Source organism: Podarcis gaigeae (genome assembly GCF_964106915.1).
Source record: "Podarcis gaigeae genome assembly, chromosome: 1".
NCBI classification, from domain to species: domain Eukaryota; kingdom Metazoa; phylum Chordata; class Lepidosauria; order Squamata; family Lacertidae; genus Podarcis; species Podarcis gaigeae.
Genome location: NC_139678.1, coordinates 50966745 through 50993575, shown reverse-complemented (window position 1 = coordinate 50993575; position 26831 = coordinate 50966745). Strand labels below are relative to the sequence as shown.

Below are 26831 nucleotides of genomic sequence, written 5' to 3'. Positions count from 1 at the left end.
GGCTCATGTGCTTTGGAAAATATTAAATACAGGAAAATCTGTGCCTGACCATCTTGGGCAGAATTTTACTTTAGCAGCCTGCTGCCCCGACCTTTCCTGTCCTGGATAAATTTAGTGGAATGCTCTGATTTGGTTTGGTTAAAGTGACTTTGCATTCTGTACAGGTGCTCTTACAGTGCAGGCACCCTAGAAAACTCTAGTACAAGGGTCAGCAACCTTTTTCAGCTGTGGGCTGGTCCACCGTCCCTCAGACCATGTGGTGGGCTGCACTATATTTTGGAAGGGGGGGGGGAATGAACGAATTCCTGTGCCCCACAAATAACCCAGAGATGCATTTTAAATAAAAGCACACATTCTACATATGTAAAAACACCAGGCAGGCCCCACAAATAACTCAGAGATGCATTTTAAATAAAAGGACACATTCTATTCATGTAAAAACACGCTGATTACTGGACCATCCGTGGGCCAGATTGAGAAGGTGATTGGGCCGCATCCAGCCCCCGGGCCTTAGGTTGCCTACCCCTCCTCTAGTATATGTTCATCTTACGAGTGCTGTGCATCCAAACTGAGTCTTTGCAATTTTTTCCCCTTTTTTTGGAGCTGAACACTTACTGCAACCCTCACTTCTGCCACTGCCAAAGTCTTTGTTAAAACTGTCAGACTCCTTTCTCACTTTCTTGCAAAGAACGATACAGAAAGGGTCTCTGCCTGAATCATGTTTTCATTACATAATTTGGGCAGTCTTTTCTCCTTAGTTTATTTATGACTGTACCCATAACTGCTTGTTATATCCCAATCTTTCTGTATTGTTCCTTTTGTTTGAGGCATTTGTTGTCTACCACTACCACCATTGCTTCTGTGAAGCTTGGAACAGCTGCCCTACATGGTATGCAAGGTGATCTTCTTGGTCCAAGAGGCTTAGGTTCATGTAGTGAATGACATCAGCTATCTTTTAATTCATTACCTGCTTCCATTTTCAGAGAGCCTGCCTTTGTTTTGCACATGTCCTTGTGTTGATGTATCTGCTATAGTTTGTAGGCGGCAGCAGAAATCACATTTCTTGTCCCAAAGGACTTACCAGATGGTCTAACAGACTGAACAAACATGGTCTAACAGGCTGAACAAACACCAGAGGAGGCTGATTTTTGTTGTTCAGGCAGCAATACTTTCAACCCCCTAACCATTGCTAAAGGAACTGTGTGTGTGTGTGTGTGTGTGTGTGTGTTTGTGTGTGTTTGGAATCAATCAGGCATTCCAGCTCTAACCCTGCCTCCCCTTACATGTGCTTACATTCACACCTGCTCTTTCTTGCTCTTGCAAGCATTTTGAAATGCTTTCTGGATGCCCTGCAGACCATCTCCTGCCATTGCTAATGGTCACTGCTGAGCTCTTAATGCACTTCTTCTTAAGCTATTCCTGGCAGTGCCAGCTAATGGCAAGCTTTAGTCATGATACAAATATGGTCACAGACCTGGACGTGGGTGTATTCCAATAAATGCTGTTCTGAGGCCCTCTCCAGGGGTTGGAGAGAACAATCTAGACAGCCACTTCTTTTTTCCTTTCCTTTTCAGTGGTTTCCCAATGGCAGTCTTCAAAGGTTCAGAGCAGGCTTGTGCTAGGAGTGTACGACTGGTAGGCACTTGAACTGAAGTGGACTTCCCGTCCATCTGACCTGCAGTATCTGTGTGTTATGTTATGTTATTTATTTTTAGTTACTCAGTTTGTATACCACCCTTTATCAGGTTATTTAACAGCCATAGGTCTGGGTTAAAGAGGAATGGTTTTGCCTGGCATGTAAAGACATGTAATGATGGCGCCAGGTGAGCCTCTCTTGAGGAGAGCATTCCACAATCGGGGCGCCACCACAGAAAAGGATATTTTCTTGTTGTCACCCTCTGAAGCTCTCTGGAATGGAGGACATAAGAGAAGGGCCTCAGGTAACAAGCGCAGTGTCCAGGGCTGTTTGTATGGGGAGAAGTGGTCCTTAAGATATTAAGGTCTTTTGCTGTGTAAGTCTTTATAGGTCAACACCAGCATTTTGAATTGGGCCCAGAAACTAATCTGCAGCTTGTTCCAGGATTGGTGTCATATGCTCAAACCGTCTTGTTCTAGTAAACAATCTGACCGTTGCATTTTGAACCAGCTGAAGTTTCCAAACCCTCTTCAGAGGCAGCCCCATGTATAACACATTGCTGTAATCCAACCTATTTGCCCTCCTCTGAGTTCTGATTTTTCACTAGTCACTGTCCAACTACTTTTGAGTATCACATTACAGTCATGTGGACTAGAAACTTTTTTTTTATTTTAAAAAGCTGAGATTCTCTGTATGGCAGATTCAAAACTTCCATGTATGAATCTCCCAGATGCACACTATACAGCTTGCACATACTCCACACAATTGAAACATTTGGGGCAGACAAATTTCTCCACATCAGCTTAACTACATTGCAGAACAATTGTAGGTGGAAGTCCCTGCATCAGTATGTGGCTAAAAAAAGAGTTATGGTCAGGCAAATTTTGATTTATATCTTTCATGGTTGTACATATTCAGCCCCAGTACACACCATGATGAGCAACTGAGTAGGAAATACTGGGAGGACGAGGCAATTCATGGTAGGGTGTTTTTTAAGAAAACAAATCTGTGTAGGCAGAAGATCTGTGCAGCTCAGGGGAAAGTTTTGTGCGTGGGGGAAATGACACGGGTCACTCTAATTACATACCAGACAGAGGATGTGAATATGTTCTGGTAACTCATGGAGCTGATCACAAGATGCCACACAGATGCAAGCCAACGTGGAATGAAACAAGTCCACCGGTACTGCCGATATGGTCTTCTGCGTTGGCTGAAGACGCTGGCTTCTCCAATCCAAGACCTTCTGTCTTTTGTAAGCCCCAAGATTTACCACTGTTGCTCTGGAAACACAGGTGGAACTTGGAGCTGCAGCTGTGCAAATGGCCCATTCCCTGCCCTCCAAGCACATACACAAAGAAAAAGTTGTTGCCACAAACAACCAAGTTTGTTCAGCTGCTGTGAGAGCCTGTACACGGCTGACAACATAGGAAGAAAAAGAGAGGGGAACCTCAAAGGATGCTGTTTTGTCACAGAGGTTCTCCAGAAAGTTTGCAGCACTTGATGAGGTTTTTAGTCTAACATAAAGATCTTCATTAGAGGCAATAATAATTCCACATTTCCTACATGGGGAGGTTTCTCTCTCTCTCTCTCTCTCTCTCTCTCTCTCTCTCTCTCTCTCTCAGTGTACACCCTCAAGAAAAAACTTTGCAGGAGGTATGAAATTAATGTTGCCGCTGTTACACCACTACTCTAATAAACATTTTCACAGCACCTTTTGAGGTTTGCCTCTACTCCTTTCCTTTCCTCCCCCGCCCCCGCTGATTTTGATATCTAGTGCTAACTTCTTTATTTTTGTGACAATATGACTGTAGCCCAGATACGCATTTACTTCCCAGGGCCCTGGCACTACCAAAGGCCTCCCTCACCTTCCCTAGCTGATGTTGTCAACATTTCATCCTATCTGGACCTAGGAAGCCCACTTGTAGGATGGCACGAGGCCTACTATCTAGAGTGTACTCAAGAGCCAGCTCCAAGGTGGTTTGAGGCCCTTATCTTGAAGGAAGAGTGGGTGGGGGAGATCCCGGTATCTAGCGACCGATCTTTTTGTGTAGGCTGCCAAGTGCCGAAGCTTACAGATCACCCGCCCCCTTTGCCCACAGCACGGGAGAGGGAGGGGAGTGTGTGTCAAGCCATTCGCTTGCCTGCTTCGTGTGAAAGTTCTTTCTCAATCGGATTATTTGAATCGCATCTTCTCCCGCCACTAGTGGCTGCTGCCTTGAGCTGTCCTGATTCTGCACTAAGCTGCTTAGACGCCGACCGTGTGGGGTCGCCACCCAAAAGCATAGTTTGCCCCATAGTCTGGGGAAGTATACTTGGCTTTCAGGTTCGCCTTTGGGATACTGCCGGTAGACAGGTTTAAAAGCAGCCGTTGTCCCACTCTCGCAAACCTTTGGGTATGAATTGAATCGGGATCTCACAGCAAAACAGAATACATTTAGCAGGGCTTATTTGGAAAGAAAGCAGTAGTCAAAGCACATCAGATGCAGAATGCATAAAAACAAGTATTCCCAGCTAATTACTGATCTTCACATATAGTATGGCAGGATGGAGCTCTTTAATTTATGGAACTAAATTGTCAAAATACCAGCTAGAGGGTATTACTAATGCAGTAACGCCCCTTCAAAGTAGTCAGAGCTGGCTGTGTCGTTTGCTCTTCCCCCAAAACTTAATCTCAGAGGATGTTAACCAGGCCTCTTTTCCTTCTGTCACCATAATCATGCATTGTAAGACAAATTCCAAAATCCAATCAGGGAATTGCTAAATGTGATCTGATTCAAGGGCTACACAAATGCTGGGGGTACTCAGCCACTAAAAGGTTTATTTTTAAATTTTTATTTCTCAACCTATCGTGCAGGTGTTAGTCATAGAATTATAGAATTGTAGAGTTGGGAAGGGCCCTGAGGATCATCTGCCACAACCTCCTGCAATGCAGAAATATGCAGCTGTCCCATATGGGGATCAAATCTGCAACTTTGGCCTTATCAGCACCATGCTCTAGCCCATGGGTAGGCAAACTAAGGCCCAGGGGCCGGATCCAGCCCAACAGCCTTTTAAATCTGGCCCGCGGACGGTCCGGGAATCAGCGTGTTTTTACATGAGTAGAATGTCTCTTTTTATTTACAATGCATCTCTAGATTATTTGTGGGGCCTGCTTGGTGTTTTTACATGAGTAGAATGCGTGCTTTCTTAAAAAACGCATCTCTGGTTATTTGTGGGGCATAGGAATTTGTTCATTTCTGGCCTCCCCCCCAAAATATAGTCTGGCCCTCCACAAGGTCTGAGAGACAGTAGACTGGCCCCCTGCTGAAAGTTTGCTGATCCCTGTGTTTAGCCAACTAAGCTATCCGGATATAATTAGTAGATGTCACAGGTAATGTCTAATGCGTGCGTTTTGTGTGAACACCATCATATTTCTCATGGGTGGGATGGTTAACCATATTTTCAGTTAGATTACTGAAGTTTTGAGTGGTGGAAAAATGTTTTGATCTCAAAACAGAATTATCTTGATAGAAGATCCCTAGATAGCACTCATCCACCCCTGGAAAAAGAGAGCTGCATATTGCTGTGTCTGTGATGGTGTGTGTATTTGTTTGGGGAGTTATTGAAGATAATGCTGGATCAGGTCAATGGCCCATCTAGTCCAGCATCCTGTTCTCACAGGGGCCTACCAGCTACTCGCGGGAAGTCTGCATGCAGGACATGAGCACAACAGCACTCTCCCCTCTGGTAGTTTCCAGCCATTGGTATTCAGGACACTGCTCCTTCCGTGAAACATGTGCACATGGAGCAAATGCACAGCTATGCCAAGATCAGTTTCTGGAGGCAGCCTTACCCTGAGAGGGCTACTTTGAGATGCAGATTGAAAGAAGCTGTATGGGCCGAGCTTGCACACTACAGAGCTTAGTGAGTGGTTTCACTGTAGAGAAGGGAAGTGGAAGACTTGAATAGATCCTGGCTGGGATAAGAGTAGCATCTAACAGTGGCTGTGTGGTTTGGCTCATGGTCACCAGTGAAACAGGGCCTAAACATTCATGTAGTTTGTCTCTCTAAAGCAACCTTCTTGCCTTAGGGAGTCCTTTTTTCCTATGAAGGATATGGGGGGGCTGCTGTTGATGGTGGTGGTCATAAAGGTAAAGGGACTCCTGACCATTAGGTCCAGTCGTGGCCGACTCTAGGGTTGTGGCGCTCATCTCGCTTTATTGGCCAAGGGAGCCAGCGAACAGCTTCCGGGTCATGTGGCCAGCATGAGTAAGCCACTTCTGGCGAACCAGAGCAGCTGATGCCCATTGGATGGAGGCTGATGCCCATTGGATAAGTGAGGAAGAAGGCGGAGAGGCCAAATTGGGTGGTTAAGGTAAAGGGACCCCTGACCATTAGGTCCAGTCGTGGCTGACTCTGGGGTTGCGGCGCTCATCTCGCTTTATTGGCCAAGGGAGCCAGCGAACAGCTTCCGGGTCATGTGGCCAGCATGACTAAGCCACTTCTGGCAAACCAGAGCAGCTGATGCCCATTGGATGGAGGCTGATGCCCATTGGATAAGTGAGGAAGAAGGCGGAGAGGCCAAATTGGGTGGTAAAGGTAAAGGGACCCCTGGCCATTAGGTCCAGTCATGGCCGACTCTGGGGTTGCAGCGCTCATCTCACTTTATTGGCCAAGGGAGCCGGTGTACAGCTTGTGAGTTATGTGGCCAGCATGAGTAAGCCACTTCTGGCGAACCAGAGCAGCACATGGAAATGCCGTTTACCTTCCTGCCGGAGTGGTACCTAGTTATCTACCTGCACTTTGACGTGCTTTCGAACTGCTAGGTTGGCAGGAGCAGGGGCCGAGCACTGGGAGCTCACCCCGTTGCGGGGATTCAAACCGCCGACCTTCTGATTGGCAAGTCTTAGGCTCTGTGGTTTAACCCACAGCGCCATCTGCATCCCTCTGATGGTGGTCATAGCCAAAAGTGGGTGAAGTTTGTATCATTGCAGGATTGCATAGCAACTTGCTTCCTGCTGGCCACATGAAACTAGTCTGAGGACTGCCGGTGCTCCACCCTGCTCTAAAGAGAGACTTACTTAAATGAAACAAAGCACCTGATGTGTTTTGACCTCTCACCTGCTCTGGTAGCAGGCCCATAAATCACCTACAGTAATAATGTGGCCAGCTTGCTATGATTTGCACTCTTTAGTCTAGCTTGGATTCACACATGCTGGATCTTGGCAGGTGTCACTGCTTGCTAGTCTTCGTTGCTCAGTTTCAGGTATCTATTGTCTCCATCATGCCAGAAATTCTTGCAATTATTGAGGCCACTGCTCCTTTACCTTGCCTTACAGAAGCACATGAAACCTGTCGAAAGCTTTGAAGTTGATTGTAATTGTAATTTCTGTGGCCATTCCCTTGTCTGCTTCCCTTTCCAGCTCTTTACTCTGCATTCTTCCTTTTAGAACAATGATGTGCAGAAAATTTTCCAGTACTAAATATTTCCATGGAAAATTTTCCATTTCACAATAAATGGATGACATTTGAAAATAGAACATTAAGCAAGCTTGGCAACTTCAGAGTGTTTACCTTCGTTTGCTAAATGCAAGTGAAGTCAACACGCTAATTTAGATCACTATCTAGGGCATCAGAATTCCCCCCAATGCAAATTACACAATGCAAATTATCCTAATTTGCTCTGGAAAATTTTCCAGGTGAAAATTTTCTGGAAAGCCCACATCACTTCTTTAGAATATTATTAATGCTGGGGTGTTTCTTCTTTAAAATTTTTTTGCTTTGTTTTGTCTAATGTCACTGTTCCAACTCTGTTCCAATGTCATTCTTTACTTCACACAGGAAGTGACACTGGCACTGGTCATCAGGATTCTGGGCCCACAATCTGTCTGGCTTTGTCCTCCAGTAGGTTTGTGCAGTTATTTATAAGAATTGGTCCAGGCAGCTGGCTTTGAGGTGGCTTCTTACAGAGCTAAAATGCAGATGATAAGCAAGTCTAGGGTTGACTTTGAGGCCTCGAGGTCTCTGTATTTGGAGGTTCAGTCAGACAGGAACTAGAACATTTTCATCTTTCCCCCCCTAGGGTCAATTTTTAATTAGGTGAGTTAGAACTAAGAGTGTTACAGTCTTTCTCTTGTTAATTTATTTTATCAGATTTCTCACTTTGCCCTTTGCTATAATGTTCCAGAGTGGGTTACAACAGTGAAATACAGTATACAATTATGAAACAAGTAGAACAGTGACAACCAGAAAACAAGAAAAGGATAAAACTATTAAAAACACTTCCATATATGAAACAACTTTAAAAAGTCACATATTTAAAAACACACACATTAAAATAGTTCCAATACAGATGTAGACTGGAATATAGTTGTTAGAGGCTAAGGGTGCTCAGGTCACCACAGGGAATAAGTGGATATTGGGCCTATGGTTTATGTTTTGAATGATCTGGGTGCTGGTCGATTACGTAAAGCCACAAAACTCAACCCCACAGAGTTTTTAAAGGGAAGAGCGCTTGCCCACAGGGAAACCAAGAGCTAAATTTTCAAAGGTCTCATTGTCAGGAGAAAAAGGAGCTCTTCTTTATCATCTTCTATCTAGATCAAAATTACTCAGAGGGGCTGGTGCGTTGAAGGTTCTGCTCCCTCCTCCCCTTCTAAGGAACAGTGCTCTGTGCACCTTTCCTGAAGTTTTGAATGTCGTTTGCAGGCGGAGAATTTAAATGAGACCTCTTTTTAAATCTATTTTTGCTTTCTAAAATAGCTAATTAGCTCCTGTTGCTGCACAGAAGGAATTGCCTTGATAATGTATCGGTATTAAACAAGTCTGCTTGTTGTCTTACCACCCTTGTCTACATATGGAACTTTGGGTATTTATTAATTAAAATCTCTCTCTCTCTTTAAAGTCCTGATTAAACAAAGTTCAGGGTCAGTTTAGTGCAGTGTATGCCTGGAGCCTTTCTGCAACGTATTTAAATTACAAATCAATATCTGTGTCTAGCTGCCAAGGTGAGTCGCTGCCGATGAGCGCCAGGAGACAGGCTGGTGTAGTGATCAGGAGAGGGGAGGGTGATGCAGCTTCCCCTGTTAGATCTGCCACCTGACTCTCCTTACTGAGCTTTGCTCTGAAGTATCTGGGTCACACACACTAGGAGATGTTTGGAAAGTGTTGACAAAGCCACAGGACGATGATACTTGCCTCTGGCTAGTTAGGGAGGTGACTCCACCTGGTGGTGAGAAACACGTCTTGCATGTATTCTGCCTCGCTCACCATTGCCATGTGCCAGGATAACTAGTGGCGATACACCATGGGGCATCCAGTTTGCTCAAGCACCGTATGTTAAACAGCTCTGTTGTTGATTAAAGATTGGAAGCTGTAATCATCGGTTGTAGCGATAACTATGAGAAAAACCCCTTCATATTTTGGGTTTTATATGGTGCGTGCACACTTTGTAGTGAGTGCTGTTACAGGAAAGGAATTCCCTTCTGCTTGTGAGAAGGGGCAGTGAATGATGCCTCTCTTAAGCTGGTACCTGCCACCCATTGTTTTCATCTTTCTAAAAAAAAGGCATCACCATCACTACCTACACCCTAGAACGCCCTGCTCATTGATATTAGGCAAGCACCTTTGATGTATTGTTTTTGGTGCCTGTTTTGGCAAGCCTACCAAGACATGAATTCTAACATGTAATTATCTATATTTTTAAACTGCTGTGATTTTACATAAATTTGTCTTTTGAAATTTTTTAGGTCAGCTTGTTTTTAATACATACCTGATTTCATCGACGTTTTAATTCTGTTTTTTTAGGTAAATAGATTACATGTTTTGATGGCTAAATGGTTTTTGATGGTCAAGCAGTATGTAAATCCTGCACAGTATGGGTAGATATTTAAATTTTAAAAAAATCTGCTGCCTGCTTTTATCGGGGACAGCTTTTTAATCAATCAGATGATCTTAATGAATTTTAAGGCATCTTTGCCCCAAGTGATCCTTCTGACTGTGCAGGTGGGTGGAACTCAAGGAGGGCACAGAGCAGGACCAGTGAAGAGGATAGCCTGGGGAGAGGTGCGTGGCCTGGGAATGTCCCATGGTCTGGATAGAGAGGGCTAGAAGGGACCGCATTTGGCCCACCAGCCTAAGGTTCCCTTCCCCTGCAGTTGACCAATTGCTGAAAACTTCCATACAGAACGTGTATATTTATGGCCCTCAAACCTCATTGTACAAATAATTAAGTTAGGTACAGTACAAGAATCAATTAATTTTCCAGTCTGGTATGTACTGAATTTTCCTTGGTGGATGTCGATCCCAGCCTTGTTCTGAATTAAGTAGCCTATGTTTCGGCAAGCGAGGATCACCACCATTAATGTTGGATAGTTTTGGATCATTAATAGGCCATTGCATCTCTACAGAGGTGCTGTACAACTACAGTACATAGGAAAGCCAAATTTCATGTGTTGCTGAAGACAGATGAAAGGAAGTCTTTCTTCACATGACACATAGTTCTTACGGCATTCAGCGCCATGAGATGTAGCAATGGCCACAAACTTAGATGGCTTTAAAGGGGGGGGTTAGATAAATTCATGGAGGATAAGGCTATCTATGGCTACTAGCCATGATGGCTATGTGCACCCCCTTAAAATTCAAGGGTCTCTGAGTATCAGTTGCTGGAGGACAATGGGAGAGGGCTGTTGACCTTGTAGGCTTCCCAGAGGCATCTAGTTGTTTAATGTGCCAAAGAGAATGCTGGACTAGATGCTCCTTTTGTCTGATCCAACAGGGCTCTTCTTATGCCTTTACATTCACACTTTGAATGTAGAGCCCAATGTGATTTTAGAGGCAGTGTTCTCTGGATAGGTGGTGGTCTCTGGGTCTGCTTAGGAGAAGAGTTGCCTTTTGTGACTTCAGAAAGGGCATTGCTGTTTGTTCTGAGTGCTGTTCTGTACTCCATAGACATGTCATTGGCATTCAACTTTTTATCTATTCCGGGGAGAGGTGCAATATGTCCGCTGTAGTAAGTAGAAGCAGAACAAAGGGTAAGAAAGGAAAGCTTTTTCTCTTAGTCATGGGCATGGCTGGGTCTTGCTGACCACTGTCTTTGTATCCCCAGACTCCATCTGTCCCATGGTGATGTCCTGCCTTGCCACCAGGGCAGCCAACCTGGCTGATGGGGGAGTCCACAGGATAAAGCACAGGCCGGCAGTATATAAGTATGTGGTCTTTTTACTAGCTTGCCCAAGCTCTGTGGTGCTGAAAGGCTGCAGCTCCGTCTACGGCTGAGCAAAGGTTGCTTTTCCGCCTACATCTCACCCTGCTAGAGCTAATGGGGGCCTCTGAAACAAAGGCTGCTTACTGGGTCTGCATGAGTCACTAACCTTTGTGCCAGGGAGCAGCGTTCGGTGCTTGAACATGCAAATCTGGAACCTTGTGTCTATGTGTACAGAGTGAAATTTATCTCTTCGAAATGACCTTACCGAGTGAGGCTTTCCCATAAATGACTGACACTGGCGGGTGGGCCAGCTGAACCCAGAGAGGTCTGCTTGGAGTTGCCACTTAATTCTCAGCTACTTAGTTTTCCCCTTAGCAATACCAAGCATATTAGAATAATAGAATCATAGAATTGTAGCATTGGAGGTAATGCTGAGGGTCATCTTCTAGTCCAACCCCCTGCAATGCAGGAATCTCAGCTAAAACATCCATGACAGATGGCCATCCAACCTCTGCTTAAAAACCTCCCAGGAGGGAGAGTCCACCACCTTCCAAGGTTCCACGGTTGAACATCTCTTACTCTCAGAAAGTTCTTCCTGATGATTAGTCAGAATCTCCTTTCTTGTAACTTAAATCCATTGGTTTGGGTCCTACCCTCTGGAGCAGGAGAAAACAATCTTGCTCCATCTTCCATGTGACAGCCCTTTAGATAGTTGGAGATGGCTATCATATCTCCTCTCAGTCTCCTCTTTTCTAGTCTATACATACCCAGCTCCTTCAACCATTTCTTATAAGGCTTGGTTTCCAGACTCTTTATCATCTTGGTCACCCTCCTCTGCACATGTTCCAGTTTGTCAATATCTTTCTTAAACTGTGGTGCCCAGAACTGGACACAGTACTCCACGTGGGATCTGACCAAGGCAGAATAGATAGGGACTATTACTTCCCTTAGGACGCAGGTGGCGCTGTGGGTTAAAGCCTCGGCGCCTAGGACTTGCCGATCGAAAGGTCGGCGGTTCGAATCCCTGCGGCGGGGTGCGCTCCCGCTGCTCGGTCCCAGCGCCTGCCAACCTAGCAGTTTGAAAGCACCTCTGGGTGCAAGTAGATAAATAGGGACCACTTACCAGCGGGAAGGTAAACGGCGTTTCCGTGTGCGGCTCTGGCTCGCCAGATGCAGCTTTGTCACGCTGGCCATGTGACCCGGAAGTGTCTCCGGACAGCGCTGGCCCCTGGCCTCTTGAGTGAGATGGGCGCACAACCCCAGAGTCTGTCAAGACTGGCCCGTACGGGCAGGGGTACCTTTACCTTTACCTTTTATTACTTCCCTTGATCAGGACACTACCTTTCTGTTGATGCAGCCTAGAATAGCATTAGGTTGTATGTGTGTTTTGCTGCTGCTCCTGCTGCATCACACTGTTGACTCATGGTAAGCTTGTGGTCTACTAAAGACCCATAGATCCTTTCCACATGTACTACTTTCAATCCAGGTGTCCCCCATCTTATATTTGTGCAGCTGATTCTTCCTGCCCGAGTATAGAACCCTACATTTGAAATTCATTCTGTTAGTTTGGGCCCAGTTCTCCAATCTGCTAAGGTCATCTTGAATCCCGATTCTGTCTTCTGTGGCATTAGCCACAGTTTGGTGCCATCTGCAAATTTGATGAGCCTCCCCACAATTCCTTCATCCAAGTAATTTATAAAGACGTTGAACAATGATGGGTCTACAGGCTGACTAGTCAGTAGTTACCTTGGCTGTCTCCCCCCGCCCTTCTTGAAGATGGGGATAACATTTGCCTGCCTCTGGTCTGCAGGGACCTCAACTGTTCTCCAGGAATGCTTAGAGAGGCTCCGGGATTACACCAGCAAGCTTCTTTAGTGTCCTTGGGTTCAGCTCACCAGGCCCTGTGCGATAATTAATGTTAATTGTGGACATTGTAAAACATGAACAACCATAATATAATGTCTTTGTCATTAGTGGCTACAGTTAATATTGTTGCATGGACCAAGATCTATTCCCCCATCCAATAACAGTTGTTTTCAAACAATTATGAATCTTGATGGGTTGGGGGGGCATGTATTTTAAATATTTTGTGGGGTGTGCATTTTATTGACTATTCTGCATCCCACTGAGAAGATTGTTAATCTTATACTTTACTAGACCTTGGGAAAGGAATATTGGATCTTCTTTGCAACTCCTTTCATAATTTTGTTTACTTCCATTATTATTGTACCTAGACAATATGAACATTGTAAAATTTCCTGCCAGCAGTGAAGAGCAGTGTGACTGTACTGATGTCCATCCCAAATTCTGAATTCACCCCATCTGAATTCACAGTTTCATAATAGCCTTGCTTTTCTTGGTAGATGTTTGGTGGGTGAAGTCATACAAGTTTTCCATCTTCACAGAAGGTTATCAACAGAAATGAGTCTCTGGTTTTTTTCTTTATCCTCTCTTAGATGTGAAAGGCGGGAGTCTCAAGCTTCCTGTTCACTCTCTAATACATTATGTCACTCCTCTGGGTGGATGAGGACAGTTGGAGTTGCCATTTTGTGTATACTCTGAGAGAAACTAGATTTGTGAAAAGTTCACAGCTAACTTATCCCCAGGAATAATTGATATTTGTAAATATTTTTCCAACAAAACATTTATTATTTTAAGATAACCTGACACTGTTTGTCAACCACGTAATCCAAATAGCAATATTCTCAATGAGCCTAAGGAATCCATGAGTGAAATTGTGCAGAAAAAACAATGAACAAAAATGGCCACTCTGCTGGAAGATGAATGTTTTCCCTGTGCAAAATCCCTTCTCTTACTGTTGGCCAGAATAGGAATTGATATGATGCCATCAGAAAAGTGGTTTGATGCATGTCAAAATCCTGTGTTCTCTTTCACCAGCAAAAGTTAATCCAATATGAAACTCTCTAGCTAGCATGGTCAGTGGTCTGGGGTGATGGGGAGCTGTCATCCAACAACATCTGGAGGGCCACAGGTTTCCTATCCCTGCATTATAGAGTTGTCACACAGCCTAGCTACTTTGATCTCAAGAGCAGCTTGGGAGATGTGGTACTGAACTTTAAACACCAGGGGGAATATGTGATCCTCCTTCTAATGCAGACATATGTTAGAAATGGGCCCCTTTTCAAACACTAGCTTTTAAAACAAAAAAAATTCCTTCCAGTAGCACCTTAAAGACCAACTAAGTCAGTTATTGGTATGAGCTTTCGTGTGCATGCACACTTCTTCAGATACACTGTGTATTTGAAGAAGTGTGCATGCACACGAAAGCTCATACCAAGAACTGACTTAGTTGGTCTTTAAGGTGCTACTGGAAGGAATTTTTTTTGTTTTGACTATGGCAGACCAACACGGCTACCTATCTGTAACTAGCTTTTAAAGTGTACCCAGTGATAAGGCTTTTACAACATACTCTCCTGAGAAACACTGCCCCAGCCCAGCAGCCTGATGTTTGTGTGTGTGTGCACGCACACAGTAAATAGTTAACTTCATTAGGACTTGCTTTTCTTTGAATATTTGCAAGCAGGTATCTCTCTTCCCTGGTCTCCTTCCCTCCCCCCTCCCCCCCTTCTAATAGAAACAGAGCATTGTCATAATTGTCCATTTGGGAATGGAGCCCTGTAGAGACTTCCCTGGGAAGAGGGGAGGAGGCTGCTGTTTAGTGCCTTTGTAGAGCACAGAACCCTCCATAGCATTTACTCATTAGCTTCTACCCTGCTTTTTCTGACACTCAGCTTTGCGCTCAGGGGAAGTTCATTTAAAAAGGGAAGCCATTAATGAGAGCTTGCTAGCCTCCCTACTGAGAGCTTTCTCTCTCTCTCTTGCTGCATAGATATTGTTAACCCTGTAGCACCAGGACTTGCAGCAGCTGTTAGGTATTGCTAACAAACACTTCAAGGGACTGTACAAGGGAAGTCAGCATCTAATATTTCCTATAGGAGTATCCCAGAAGTATGTTGAGGAATTGGATTAACTCAGAGAACAAGCCCCCCTGGAAAAAAAAATTCCCAATAAGATTTGATGCCCAAGAAGAAATGGTGTTGAAATTTCCCTAGCTAAATAGTAGATCATAAAATAATAGAACAGTAGAGTTCGAAGGAACCCCAAGGGTCTTTGAGTCCAATAACCTGCAATGCAGGAATACCGACAATGGCACATAATGCAGTGGTGCTGGCGAAGCTAAGCAGGCACAGCCCTCTTAGTTGCCTAGATAGGAAACCATCGAGGAACCATGCATGAGAGCTCCTGCAACTCCCTGGAGCTCCTTTAGTACATACTAAAGGAGCTTGCAGATGTAATCTCAGAACCTCTGTCTATAATCTTGGGGAACAGTTAAAATAAAACTATTTTGCTTTCTGTAAATGAAGGGGCTATGTGTGTTTCAAAAGATCAAATCAACTTTAATACCAGCAAAATAGCGCTCCTCCAAAACTAGGGCTGTTGCCTCATTTTAAAAAGTTGTTTAATTGTATGAGTTTAAGATTTATTAATTAAATGTGCATATGGATAAAAACAATAGATCTGAATTCTGAAGCAAGAAGCATACTGCCTTTGTTTTTAGGTGTCTTAGCCTGGCATCTTAGCAGGCATCATCTTAGAAGAAGCATTCTCTCCTAAGGAAGAGAAAATGAGAGATGCCTCTTTTAAGGTGGTGCTTGCCATTCAACATTCCCTAAATACTAGTACAGTTGTACCTTGGAAGTCGAACGGTATCCGTTCCGGAAGTCCGTTCGACTTCCAAAACGTTCGAAAACCAAAGCGCGGCTTCTGATTGACTGCAAGAAGCTCCTGCAGCCAATCAGAAGCCCCGTCAGACATTTGGCTTCCAAAAATAGTTCGCAAACTGGAACACTCACTTCCGAGTTTGTGGCATTCGGGAGCCAAAACGTTCGGGAACTGAGCTGTTTGACTTCCAAGGCATGACCGTATTGTTGTAAATACTTGTGAAAAAAACCTTGCTATCCAGTTAATTTGGGGGGAGCTCTGGGATGAATAAAAGTTTTGAAATTGATCAGTCTATTAAATTCTGCAGTGCAATCTAAAACAACATTTAATCTGTACCTAAGTACTTGAAATTCAAGGGGACTTTGCAGTAAGAAAGCGTTCTCACTTTACTAGAGCTCTTCATGCCCGTAAATGGACACTTAAACACTTGATCGCCTATGCAAGTTTATTTGGAAGCAAGTTATCATTAATTTTAGTAGACTTTACTTCCAAGTACAGTTGTACCTTAGTTGTTGAACGCCTTGCGACTCAAACGTTTTGGCTCCTGAACTCCGCAAACCCAGAAATAAGTGTCCCGGTTTGTGAACTTTTTTGGGAAGCCGAACGTCCAGTGTCGCTTCCGAGGCTTCCGATTGAGTGCAGAAAGCTCCTGCAGCCAATCGGAAGTTGCGCCTTGGTTGTCAAATGTTTTCGGAAGTCAAATGGACTTCCAAAATGGATTCCGTTTGACAACCAAGATACGACTGTATATGTGCTTAGGATTGAAGCCTATTTATTCCTCTAAGCATGCTTGGCACCACATTGAGCTCAGTAGGGCTTTCAAGGAAATGTGAAAATAATTGCAACCATCCATTTTTTGAGGGGTGGGGTGCGCCTGGAGGAATCACTCGGGGGGGGGGGGGAATCCTCCTTGGAGTAGATGGCATACTGTTTAGTTTAATTTTCATGCTTAGATGTATCTTCACAATGCCCAGACTCAGTGGGGCAAGTACAGTATGTAGTGTCTCCAGTCTCAGTATGTGAAGCCTGGTAAGAATGGAACTCATTATCTACTTGCCTCATAAAAGAAGCTCATCAAATGTTTTTATTCATAGAAAGTAAACTCTTACAAATTTAAGGGAGAGGTATCAAAAGAGGATATACTACTGCTACACAATATATCAATTTGTTTATATCCTGTTTGCTGATAAACAACATAGAAGAAACCTCTCCATCTGCTACATGAGAGTACTGACATAAGCACCTTGCTGTAACCGTCTAAATATATTAAATCTTCTATGAACTTCTTTCATACTTGCAGGCTGTCACCTTATGGGTACAAGTTTTCAACTAAATAAATCACTACCTTAGACTCTTATACTTTGACACCCTTTGTTCCATTACACTGAGTGTGCGGTTGCCATTTCCATTTTCCACTTTGAATACAGGAGGTCATAGTGAATACAGGAGGCACTTCCCATTACATTTTTGTATAGCTGTATGGTGTAGCTTAACTGTACTTGTATCAGGTCCCCATAAATGATTCTTGCATTTCTGAGAACAGGACCTCAGTCCTGCTGCATGGAAGGGCAGTCCGTGATTTGCAATGGATCGCTTGTCAAAACACTGATGGGGAACCTCAGACCTGGAGGCCAAATGTGGCCCTCTCTAGTTCTTGGGACTGAAATAACCCTCTCTCTTTTTTCAGAAACATGTATCATTTCAGATTTAATCTATGAATTTGGCAATTCATACTGATGTTTATCTGTGATAGGTTTTTGTATTTTTATCTCCTCATGTGATGCTTATTCTGTGCTCTTCTTCTTTATTGAAGCTATTGTCCCTCGCCCTGAGATTTTTAGATTAAGGGTGGGGTGTAAATATTTTAAGTAAATAAATAAGACAATAAATTAATTCAGTAAATCTCATAATTCATCAGGCATGATTTATTTTAATTGAGTAACACCCCCAGTTTTCCCGGAGGACTGGTTTCAAACTTCCTTGCTTAAGTGACTGAACAAAAGCTCTGTGAAGATTTTTTAACATGTATTGTACTTTTGCCACAAACTTTGTTCACCGAAAATTGTCACCTACTTACTGTCTTTGGTAGTTCTTGCCATGTTGATTCTTTTTCTCAAGCAATAAGGTCCTAAACCTCAGTGGTCCAACTCATGAGTTAATTTAGCAAATATACGTAAATTCCCTTCTGCGCTTGAGTTTTTGGGGCATACAAATCACATTTGCAAGCTACATTATTGCAAGAATGAAGCATTAGAACAGGCATAGGCAAACTCGGCCCTCCAGATGTTTTGGGACTACAGCTCCCATCATCCCTGACCACTGGTCCTGTTAGCTAGGTATGATGGGAGTTGTAGTCTCAAAAACGTCTGGAGGGCCAAGTTTGCCTGGGCCTGCATTAGAGGCATCTTTTGTGAGTTAAAACTTTTATCCTACCACTTTAGCAGCTGGGATTTTAGGAGAGATGCCCGCAATTGCCAAATATTGTATTAAAGCCATAAGCATCATTACCTATGTTGAATATCCTCTTCAATCATAGAATTGTAGAGTTGGAAGGGATCCCCAAGGATCATCTAGTCTAACCCCCTGAAATACAGGAGTGCAGAAGTGTCATAATAGCAACATCTCATATTTCTTCCCTCAAGCTCAGAGAGTTGTCCCAATTTTTTTCCACTGAGAGGTGGCAGTTTTCTCAAGGCCAGCCCATGATCTTCATGGTTGAATGTGGATGTGAACTGCTCCTTAACTTCATCCAAAAGCCATTCTTAATATAGTTTTGGCCTGGAGCATCTAAAAAAAGGGGGGGGTTGTAATTCAGCTGCCCAGAGCATCTGCTATGATATTATCTGACCTCGGTTCTCTTCATGCTAGAATTTGAAAGGCAAGTGAGAGAAATTACACTTTCTCTAGAGTGTTGAGATTTGTCCCCATTTTGCTGAAGAAAACGGAGTAATCACTTACTTCAAGCCAGTATTTTCTTTGGTGACTGGAGGGATTGTTTTCTGCCACATCAACCTCCTTGTAGGCTAAGATCTTACTCAGAGGCAGACCCCCTTTAGGTAGCTCCCCCCACCCCTTTGAGGTGATGTGAGTGGCAACAAGGGACAGGGCCTTCTTGGTTGTAGCACCTTGCTTGCAGACCCCTCTCCCAAGGGTGTCTCACCTGGCAAATGTCTGTTAGGTGCCTGGCAAAGGCAGTTTTATTTTCCCAGGCTCCGGTTGATCTGAGGTGTATTTTCATTTCTGCTGTGGTTGTTTTTAGAGCTGCCCTTTACTTTGTCAGCTACTGCATGTTGGTTATTTTACTGTGCTTTTTGACCTATTGTCACAGTAAACTGCCCTGTGATCCTCAGAGGAAGGGCAACATGTAAAATAATAATAATACTGTAAACTGCCCTGGAAATGTTGAAAGGTGGACTAAGCATTTATTTAATATTTAAATAATATTTTAACAAGTGTGCTTTCCCCTGCTTCTTCTCTTGGGCTGTCACAAAACTCTCGGGCTTCCTTTCCTTTAAGCTGGCATAAGAATGGGCCTGGAGGCGTATCAGCCATGGAGAAAAAGAACCCCTTGGGTGTACAAGGATCGTGCTTGATGCTTTGGAAAAGTCATTTGGCGTTTCACACTTTCACAGATTAATGCATAAGTATGTAACGATCATGGCTATGGAGACTTCGGTCCCTCTTTTTACTTCGGTTTATGACATCCTGTGTTAGGTTTTCTAGTTATACATCAGCAGAGCAGCAGTAAGGCAGCTTCCCCCTCCTGTATCTGATACAGCAGTGTGGTGAGAAGAGCTAGCAATCAGTCCAGAAAGCGATGGGCTAACATATGCTTCTTATGTGACATATGACTTGCTTCTTGCACTAAAACTGCATTGTGACCTTCGCGCCCCCTCCCTTAAGATGGTGTTGTATAGTCTCTTCTTTTCTTAAACATCAGTGTAGAGTGGTACCTCGGGTTGAGAACTTAATTCGTTCTGGATGTCCGTTCTTAACCTGAAACTGTTCTTAACCTGAGGTACTACTTTAGCTAATGGGGTCTCCCACTGCCGCCGCCGCGCTGCCACGCGATTTCTGTTCTCATCCTGAATCAAAGTTCTTAACCTGAGATATTATTTCTGGGTTAGCAGAGTCTGTACCCAAGGTACCACTGTATTTTAAATTACTAAGTGCTGCCTGTGTGCAAAGCATTTTGGAATGAATGGTTTCACTGTCTGTAGGGCAATTTCTGGATTTAACACTCCAACTGTCATTTTTTCCCAGCTGAGTTATTCTGCATACAGTGGTACCTCAGGTTAAGTACTTAATTCGTTCCGGAGGTCCATTCTTAACCTGAAACTGTTCTTAACCTGAAGCACCACTTTAGCTAATGGAGCCTCCTGCTGCCGCCGCGCCACCGGAGCACGATTTCTGTTCTCATCCTGAAGCAAAGTTCTTAACCTGAAGCACTATTTCTGGGTTAGCGGAGTCTGTAACCTGAAGCGTATGTAACCTGAAGCATATGTAACCCGAGGTACCACTGTACTATGGGGGGAAATTTCATGAATATCTCGTAATTAAAGAGCCTCAAAAGTTTGCACAGGTAAAGGTAAAGGGACCCCTGACCATTAGGTCCAGTCGCAGATGACTCTGGGGTTGCATGCTCATCTTGCTCTATAGGCCGAGGGAGCCAGCGTTTGTCCGCAGACAGCTTCCGGGTCATGTGGCCAGCAGGACTAAGCCGCTTCTGGTAAACCAGAGCAGCGCACGGAAACGCCGTTTAGCTTCCCGCCGGAGCGGTATCTATTTATCTGCTTGCACTTTGACGTGCTTTCGAACTGCTAGGTTGGCAGGAGTTGGGACCAAGCAACAGGAGCTCACCCCGTCATGGGGATTCGAACCGCCGACCTTCTGATCGGCAAGTTCTAGGCTCTGTGGTTTAACCCACAGTGCCACCCACATCCCTTTGCACAGGTACCACCCGCTCTTTCTTACCCCACAAATAGCTCAATGGGGATGGAGCATGTTCAGTAGCCACATAATGTTCAGTATCACTTGGAAAAGAAAAATAGGAATTGGGGGAGAGGGGTGGGGAGGTTTCCTGCTCTGAGGAATGCCTTTCTGGAACCCTGAAAAGGATTACGCATGTTAGATGGGACGCTACTGTTGTGGAAATAGGGAGGGGTACAATTTACCTTCCTCAGTATACTGCAACATTTTGCAGCAGTTGACATTTCTATTTTGTTTTTGTTACGGGAAATGCTGGTATAAAATAGCATAGCCAGCACACTTCCAGCATGAGCTAAAGAGCTCCCCCCCACCCACCCACAGTTACTCACTCTTACAAGGACTGAAAATAGCTGTCAGTTGAGTATCTTAATATTTGCATGTTACAATATGAATGATTTTAAAAATTAGAGTGCTCAGCATTGTGGTTAACCATATTTGGTTAGTCTGCCCTTTTAGGCTGCTTTCCAAATTACATATTATTCCTCTGTTACACAGTGGAGAAGAAAGCATTATCTTCATTAAATATTAAAATATATTCCTGTATGATGATCCTGTAATATGTATTTTATTTAGTTAAGAGGAAGATTGTAGTGAACTTTGATAGATCTACTTTTTGTTGGGAGGGGGGCAAAAGGGAAACTAAAGCGTGTTGAAAGCTGTTTTCATCTACATGTTTTAAAAATGTGACCTGCGTATTCACAAATCAATTGCAGCAAAAATAAACTATCTTATTGATTTAATGCCTGCATGTGTGTTTCACATCTTCCACTTTCACAAAGTAAAGGTGTGACTTGTAAGAATCTTCCCATAATTCCATTGTCCAAGTTTGAGGCAGTACTGTATAGCACAAACATTGTGCAAAATGAGACCTGGAAAATGTGCATATTTGTGTTGAGGAAGCAGAAATGCAAATCTACCTCTGTAAAATTTATCAGCTTCCCTTCCATCTGCTGTGCCATCTGTATGTACATTCCATGTGAGAAGATATCAGGGGCTCAACTTAAATGAGTTGTATCAAGTGCAATAGCTGTTCCCAGCTTGCACGGGAAATCACTCAGGGAAATAATTTTTGCTGTCATCATGATGGAATAGAATATCATTCAATGGCACTTTGCTTTGACTACCGTGGGTGGGACTGTTTGTCACTCTTCACTCAGGTAACTGAAGCAGCAACAGTGGCACAGTACCCTGATTAGAACCAAGTAATAAAACTAAGGTGTTTTCCTAATGGTCCAATATGGTTGTCTGCACTATTTGATAGATATGTCACTGATAAGCAAAGCTTATGGCTGAGTGCAAGGTCTCTTTAAGCAGAGAAACGACTGGATGGGAAGGAAATGAGGCAATGAAGAAAGTGACCTTTTGCAGTTGCAAAAGTGGGTCAGTGCAATTCTACTGAAGCAGAAGTGGGTCAGTGCAGGTGTCTTCCCAAGAGAGCAGGATTCTCTTGAGTCCCCTTTAAGGGATGTGTATGCAACGCTTTTAAAAAGTTTGGCCAATAAAATACTTCAGAATCAAAAGTGTGTGTGTGAAGTTAGAATAGTTTGCATGCTCTCTTGCCATCCACCCCTGACACTGTGTGTGTGTGTGTGTGTGTGTGTGTGTGTGTGTGTGTGTGTGAAGATAGAATTAATAAAATAAAAAGTTGCTGGTTGGCCCCTGAGTAATGTAGCTCTATTGTGTGTTTCTTGTTCTGCAAGGACTGTCTGAACGCTGAACTTAGCTGGGGTCAGTAAGTGTGTTTGTGTTTGTGTCTCACTCACTCACTCACTCACTCATTTCATTCCCCGCCCCCTTAGAGGTAGCCGCCCCCATAGCAGCCGTAGGAGGAAGTGCCTGTTGGTTATTTTAAAAAGGGCTGTCATGATTTGCAGCATGGGGAGGAGGCAGTGGGATAAACAGAGACCTCTCTCTCCAAACTAGGACTGAATCTCTTCAGGGCTGGCAGCCTCTCTTCCTCCTGCAGCTGCTACCCAGGCTCCTCTTCACCTGCAAGAATTCTGCCTTCAGCTTCGGATCAGGTCACAAAGGCTCTGCCCGTCCCCTCCTCTTCCTCCCCCACCCCATGTTTAACCGTTCTTTGCTTAGGGTTTGCCATTCAGGGTGAGGAAGTGAGGCGCTTTTGAGAGCGGGAAGGGAAATGCTGGATCTCTGTGTGAAATAGCCTCACCCTGTGACTCTAGAGACATGGCAGGAGAGCAGGATGAGATCCTTTGCTGGGTGGGTTAAACATTGTTGGAAGCTGCTCAACAGTAGTTTCAGAAGCTTCCGGAGGGAGTGTTATTGTGGGCCAGTTCTGTGTCGTTTGTAACCATAGGTTTGAGGGGATTTGCAGTTAGGGGCCCCTTTGTTTCCAGCTTGGGGGGAGAGTTTTCCATCTTCTCTCTGCTTTGTTATGAACCTAGCCTTGATAGAGAGTTTCCTTAGACTGGAGGTGCAAAGTGACTTCATTTTTATTTTATTGCAACAAACTTGAGGCCAATTTACTAGTTGTGTTTGGATGTTGTGTAGCCTTCAAAGGTTGCCTTTAATATGTTGGAATGTGCTGAGCTTGGTTTCACGAGGCGGGGGAATAGAAGTTAGCACAGGGCAGTGTGCTTTTGCATTTACCCCATGGGTTTTTATTTTCACACGTGAGGTGTTTGTATGCACCTGCATCCATGTTGGAGAACCTGAGTTATCTGGTTAGGAGAAAACAATTAAGCTGACATTGTGCTGTACCTTAGCAATTTTTAGTGCTCCTGGTGGGGGTTGATTCATACAGACATCTCACTGCAAAGAAACGAGGACCGAATGTTAAGTCACCCATAAGAACTTCACCATCTTAAAAAAAAATGTCTTGTGAACCAGATGGTAGTGTGACTGGCAAGTGGATGAGATGGTGAGGACAGCTGCAGCAGTAATAGGACAGGCTTGTCTGCTTAATGCAGCCTCACTGGATATTAGTCTGCTGAATAAGGCAGGTTGGCAAGAGGGTGTCTGAGGTCCTGCGTGGTTTATTGAGCAGGGTCCCCAGCAGTTTTTTCAGAGTTTGCATCTGGGTCTCTGTCCCCAGTCATAGGGGAGACAGTGGTGGCCTTTTCTTTTTATCAGTAGACCACAGACCTGGGACTGTAGCAGGGCCTTGTTTTTCCCCCTGTTCAGATTCTATGCTGGAAAAAATATATGAAAGAAACTCCTTAAAAAATTCCTCCCCATCTTCTGTTCTGTCAAGGGATTTGTGAACCAACAGCTGCTTTCCTTACACAGATCAGTTGTAAAGAGCAAGTCCCTCTGGCGAAGCTCGTCTAAATTTACTTGTGTGAGACAAGGGTTCTGTATTCCCAAAGTGGAGCTCCCACAGGTTAACTTCCTTGTAGCCAAACTATTTAGCACTGTACCCATAGTTTCCAAGACTGCCTTCTGCCTTTTAACATTATGCCTGAAATTTTCCAGACTGGGCTTAGGTATCTTAAGAATGCTTTCGTCTTCTCAAGGTACCGTGTGCTATGGCAAAATGTGAAGATGTTATACAAGATGTAGTTCCACACTATAACCTGTTTAAAGCATGCCATCTGGCAATCTATATGTAGAGTGGCAAATGGTTTTTGTCCTGCAGTTCTCTCCACCGCTTGGATGAAGTGACTTTCCTCCATGCCACAGCAAACCTGAAGGTTTAGAATAGTGGCGAAAATGGTCTGCTTTGGATGTTGAGCTGTCGCTTTCTAAATGGTGGAAGCCAACATGTGGAGTGACTTAAAATGGCCCCTATATGGCAACCATAAACATGTACATATGCCGTAGGAAAGAACTAGACCAACAGAGGGTACCTGCTGACCAAACAAAGAGCAAGGTGTTTATGAACCCCAACTGCTGACATTTTTACTAGGTAAACTAATAATGCCATTCACCTTCCTAGTCAACAGGTGATTGGGTTTTCACAGCACTTGACCTAGCCTAAGAACCTAGAATAGCTAATATCTGTACTCTCAGTTGCTACATTATTTTCCTACACGATGCAGGAGTTTTGCCGTCATAACCACTTGCTGCAAGGTTGGTCAGGCTCCATAATAACGTTTTGTTCCAACCAGCAGTCAAGGCTTCACAGTTGAGGAGCAGATGTGCCCAGGCAGTCATACATGTATAAATTTACTTATTGCATATTTGAAAGAGATGGTAATATTAAAGCATGGAACAGCTCTATTTTTACATAATTTGAAAATACGTCAGCCCAAAGGGAGAGGTCTCTTTCCTCTTGGGCAGGCTGGATTTCTTTTATGACTGTAATGCTTGACATTTCTGTGATGACCTTTTGGTTTTGAACCAAAAAAACAACAACATGTCTGAATGTCAAGGTGGGAGGGGGCACTATAAAAGATGTTACCATAGTTCCAGTTTAAAGTTTAGTAGGCTAATACTTTTGGCAAGGAAAATGTCAGAATAATGTACGTTGAGGATGTACATCAAACACAAGTGGGCAGTTAAGGGTTCCTTTATTATTATTCCTGAGGGTGTTCGCTTACAGTTTTGGATTCTTACGTTTTCTGTCATTCAGATATATCTCAAATGGATCCCCCGTAAGTTAAATTTTGTCTTTTGAGGGTTATGCCCTTAAAAAAAAATGCCATCCCTTTGCCATCCCTTTAGAACCTTGGGAATAGTGGGGTCTCTCTGTTCAGTTCTTGTGAGTTGAGGTACATGAATATTAAATGGTGCTGAGAAACTACATTTTTCACTTCAGATTTTGGGGTGAAAAGCTGGATGGGGATTGTTCTTTCTTTGTGCTGTTTTGCTGCTATTCACAGCCCTCATCAGCTGCTATATTTTTAAGTAAATAAAATAAATAACTTATAATCTAGCCAAAACTAATTGACTAAATGATGACTTAACTTGTGTTTGTGAAGCAGACCATCTTTAAATGGTGCTGCAATTGGGGCTGCAATGCAATCCAGCTACAAAATATATGGTGAGGCGAGTGTTGAAGGGAGATCATGTATCTGCTTATAGCGCACCCAATGTTGTGGCCAGTTGGTTTGGGAAGTGGGTGGCCGCATGTGTTCGTATGGAGGATTGAAGATTTCTAGCACCTTTTGCACTCCTCCCCCCCAAAAAAACCCCCCCAAGGCAAATGGGGATTGCACTGTTTCAGTGGGAGAATTTATTTACAAAACACACACATATACACTTTCCATCATTTCAGCTCAGTATGCGTCACTTCAGCCATTTGGGCATATCAGAAGTTTTTAATGAAAGTAACGAGGAAGGACTGTAGCAGAGTGGTAACATAAGAACAGGCCATTGGGCCATCTAGTCCAACGTCCTGTTCAATAGTAGCCAACCAGATGCCTTTGGGAAGCCCCTTAGCAGGACCCGGAGTGCAAGAGCGCTCTCGCTTCCTGCAGCTCCAGCAACTGTTATTCAGAAGCAGACTGGCATTCAGAAGACCCAGGTTCAACCCCTGGCATCTCCAAGCGTGATGGGGAGAGAATACTATCTGAAACCCAGAGAGGAGCTGCTGCCGCCTGTTGATGTAGGCAGCACTGAGCTTAGATGGACCAATGTTCTGACTCAGTATAAGGCAGCTTTCCTATGTTCCTGTGAGCTAAATATGAAAGTTGCACCATTTGACCTTCCATCTTGTTGCAGATATGGGGTGCTGGGCTATAGTTACTTAGCATTTCCCATTTCCTATCTGGATGTGTTGAGAGCAACTCCTTCTTACTTGCTTCTCATGTTCCTTCCTGCCATTTAAAACAGGATGCAGGGCTTGGCTCTGGTGAGTAGCAGGTCCAGTTCAGCCCACAAGGGCCCATTTTCCACGAACACACTATGAAGCATTGCTTTTCTTGTCTCTTCTTAGAGTGCAGTCTTCTAACAGTTTATTTTAGTGTAAATAGCATTGATTAAACATGGCAGTGAATGCATTTTACGGCATGTTTTCCCCAGTCTAGATGGTTATCTATGTGATGTTTGTGTGTGCATGAATGTGAAGAATGTCTTCCTTTCTGCCAGATTTGGGTAACTAAGTAGTAAGACTATATATCCTGCTGCTGCTGCGCATTAGGCTTGATACATGGATAAGGAACAAAGCTGTGGAACCAGGAGTCTGCCATCCCTTGCCTGCTGTGACTGTGTGCGTCTGGTTCTGCATCCCTGGCAAAAGCTTATTAGCATCAGCATAACATTAAGATTGAAGAGCTATGGTTACTGGGCAGACTGGAGCCAGCAAACACAAAATGATATTAAGAAGAGCTATCGGCAACTCTTTGAGATAGTATTATCTCATGGCTTCAACTTGCA

The 26831-nt window shown here is 43.9% G+C and overlaps 1 protein-coding gene across 13 annotated transcripts in view; it reads left to right on the top strand.

The window, feature by feature from the left end:
- DGKZ (diacylglycerol kinase zeta) overlaps window positions 1-26831 on the top strand; it is a 135887-nt gene that overhangs the window by 52013 nt on the left and 57043 nt on the right. For 2 of the 13 annotated variants that reach the window (XM_083749534.1, XM_083749531.1), the window contains exon 2: window positions 10722-10821. The exons of 8 other annotated variants lie outside the window; for them this stretch is intronic. In XM_083749534.1, coding sequence (XP_083605660.1) covers window positions 10736-10821 — 86 coding nt within the window. In that variant the 5' untranslated portion in view covers window positions 10722-10735. Of the gene's footprint in view, window positions 1-10721; window positions 10822-22387; window positions 22574-26105; window positions 26129-26831 lie in introns of those variants that run through there. 3 more of the 13 variants (XM_083749527.1, XM_083749521.1, XM_083749524.1) reach the window with 3 other exon arrangements.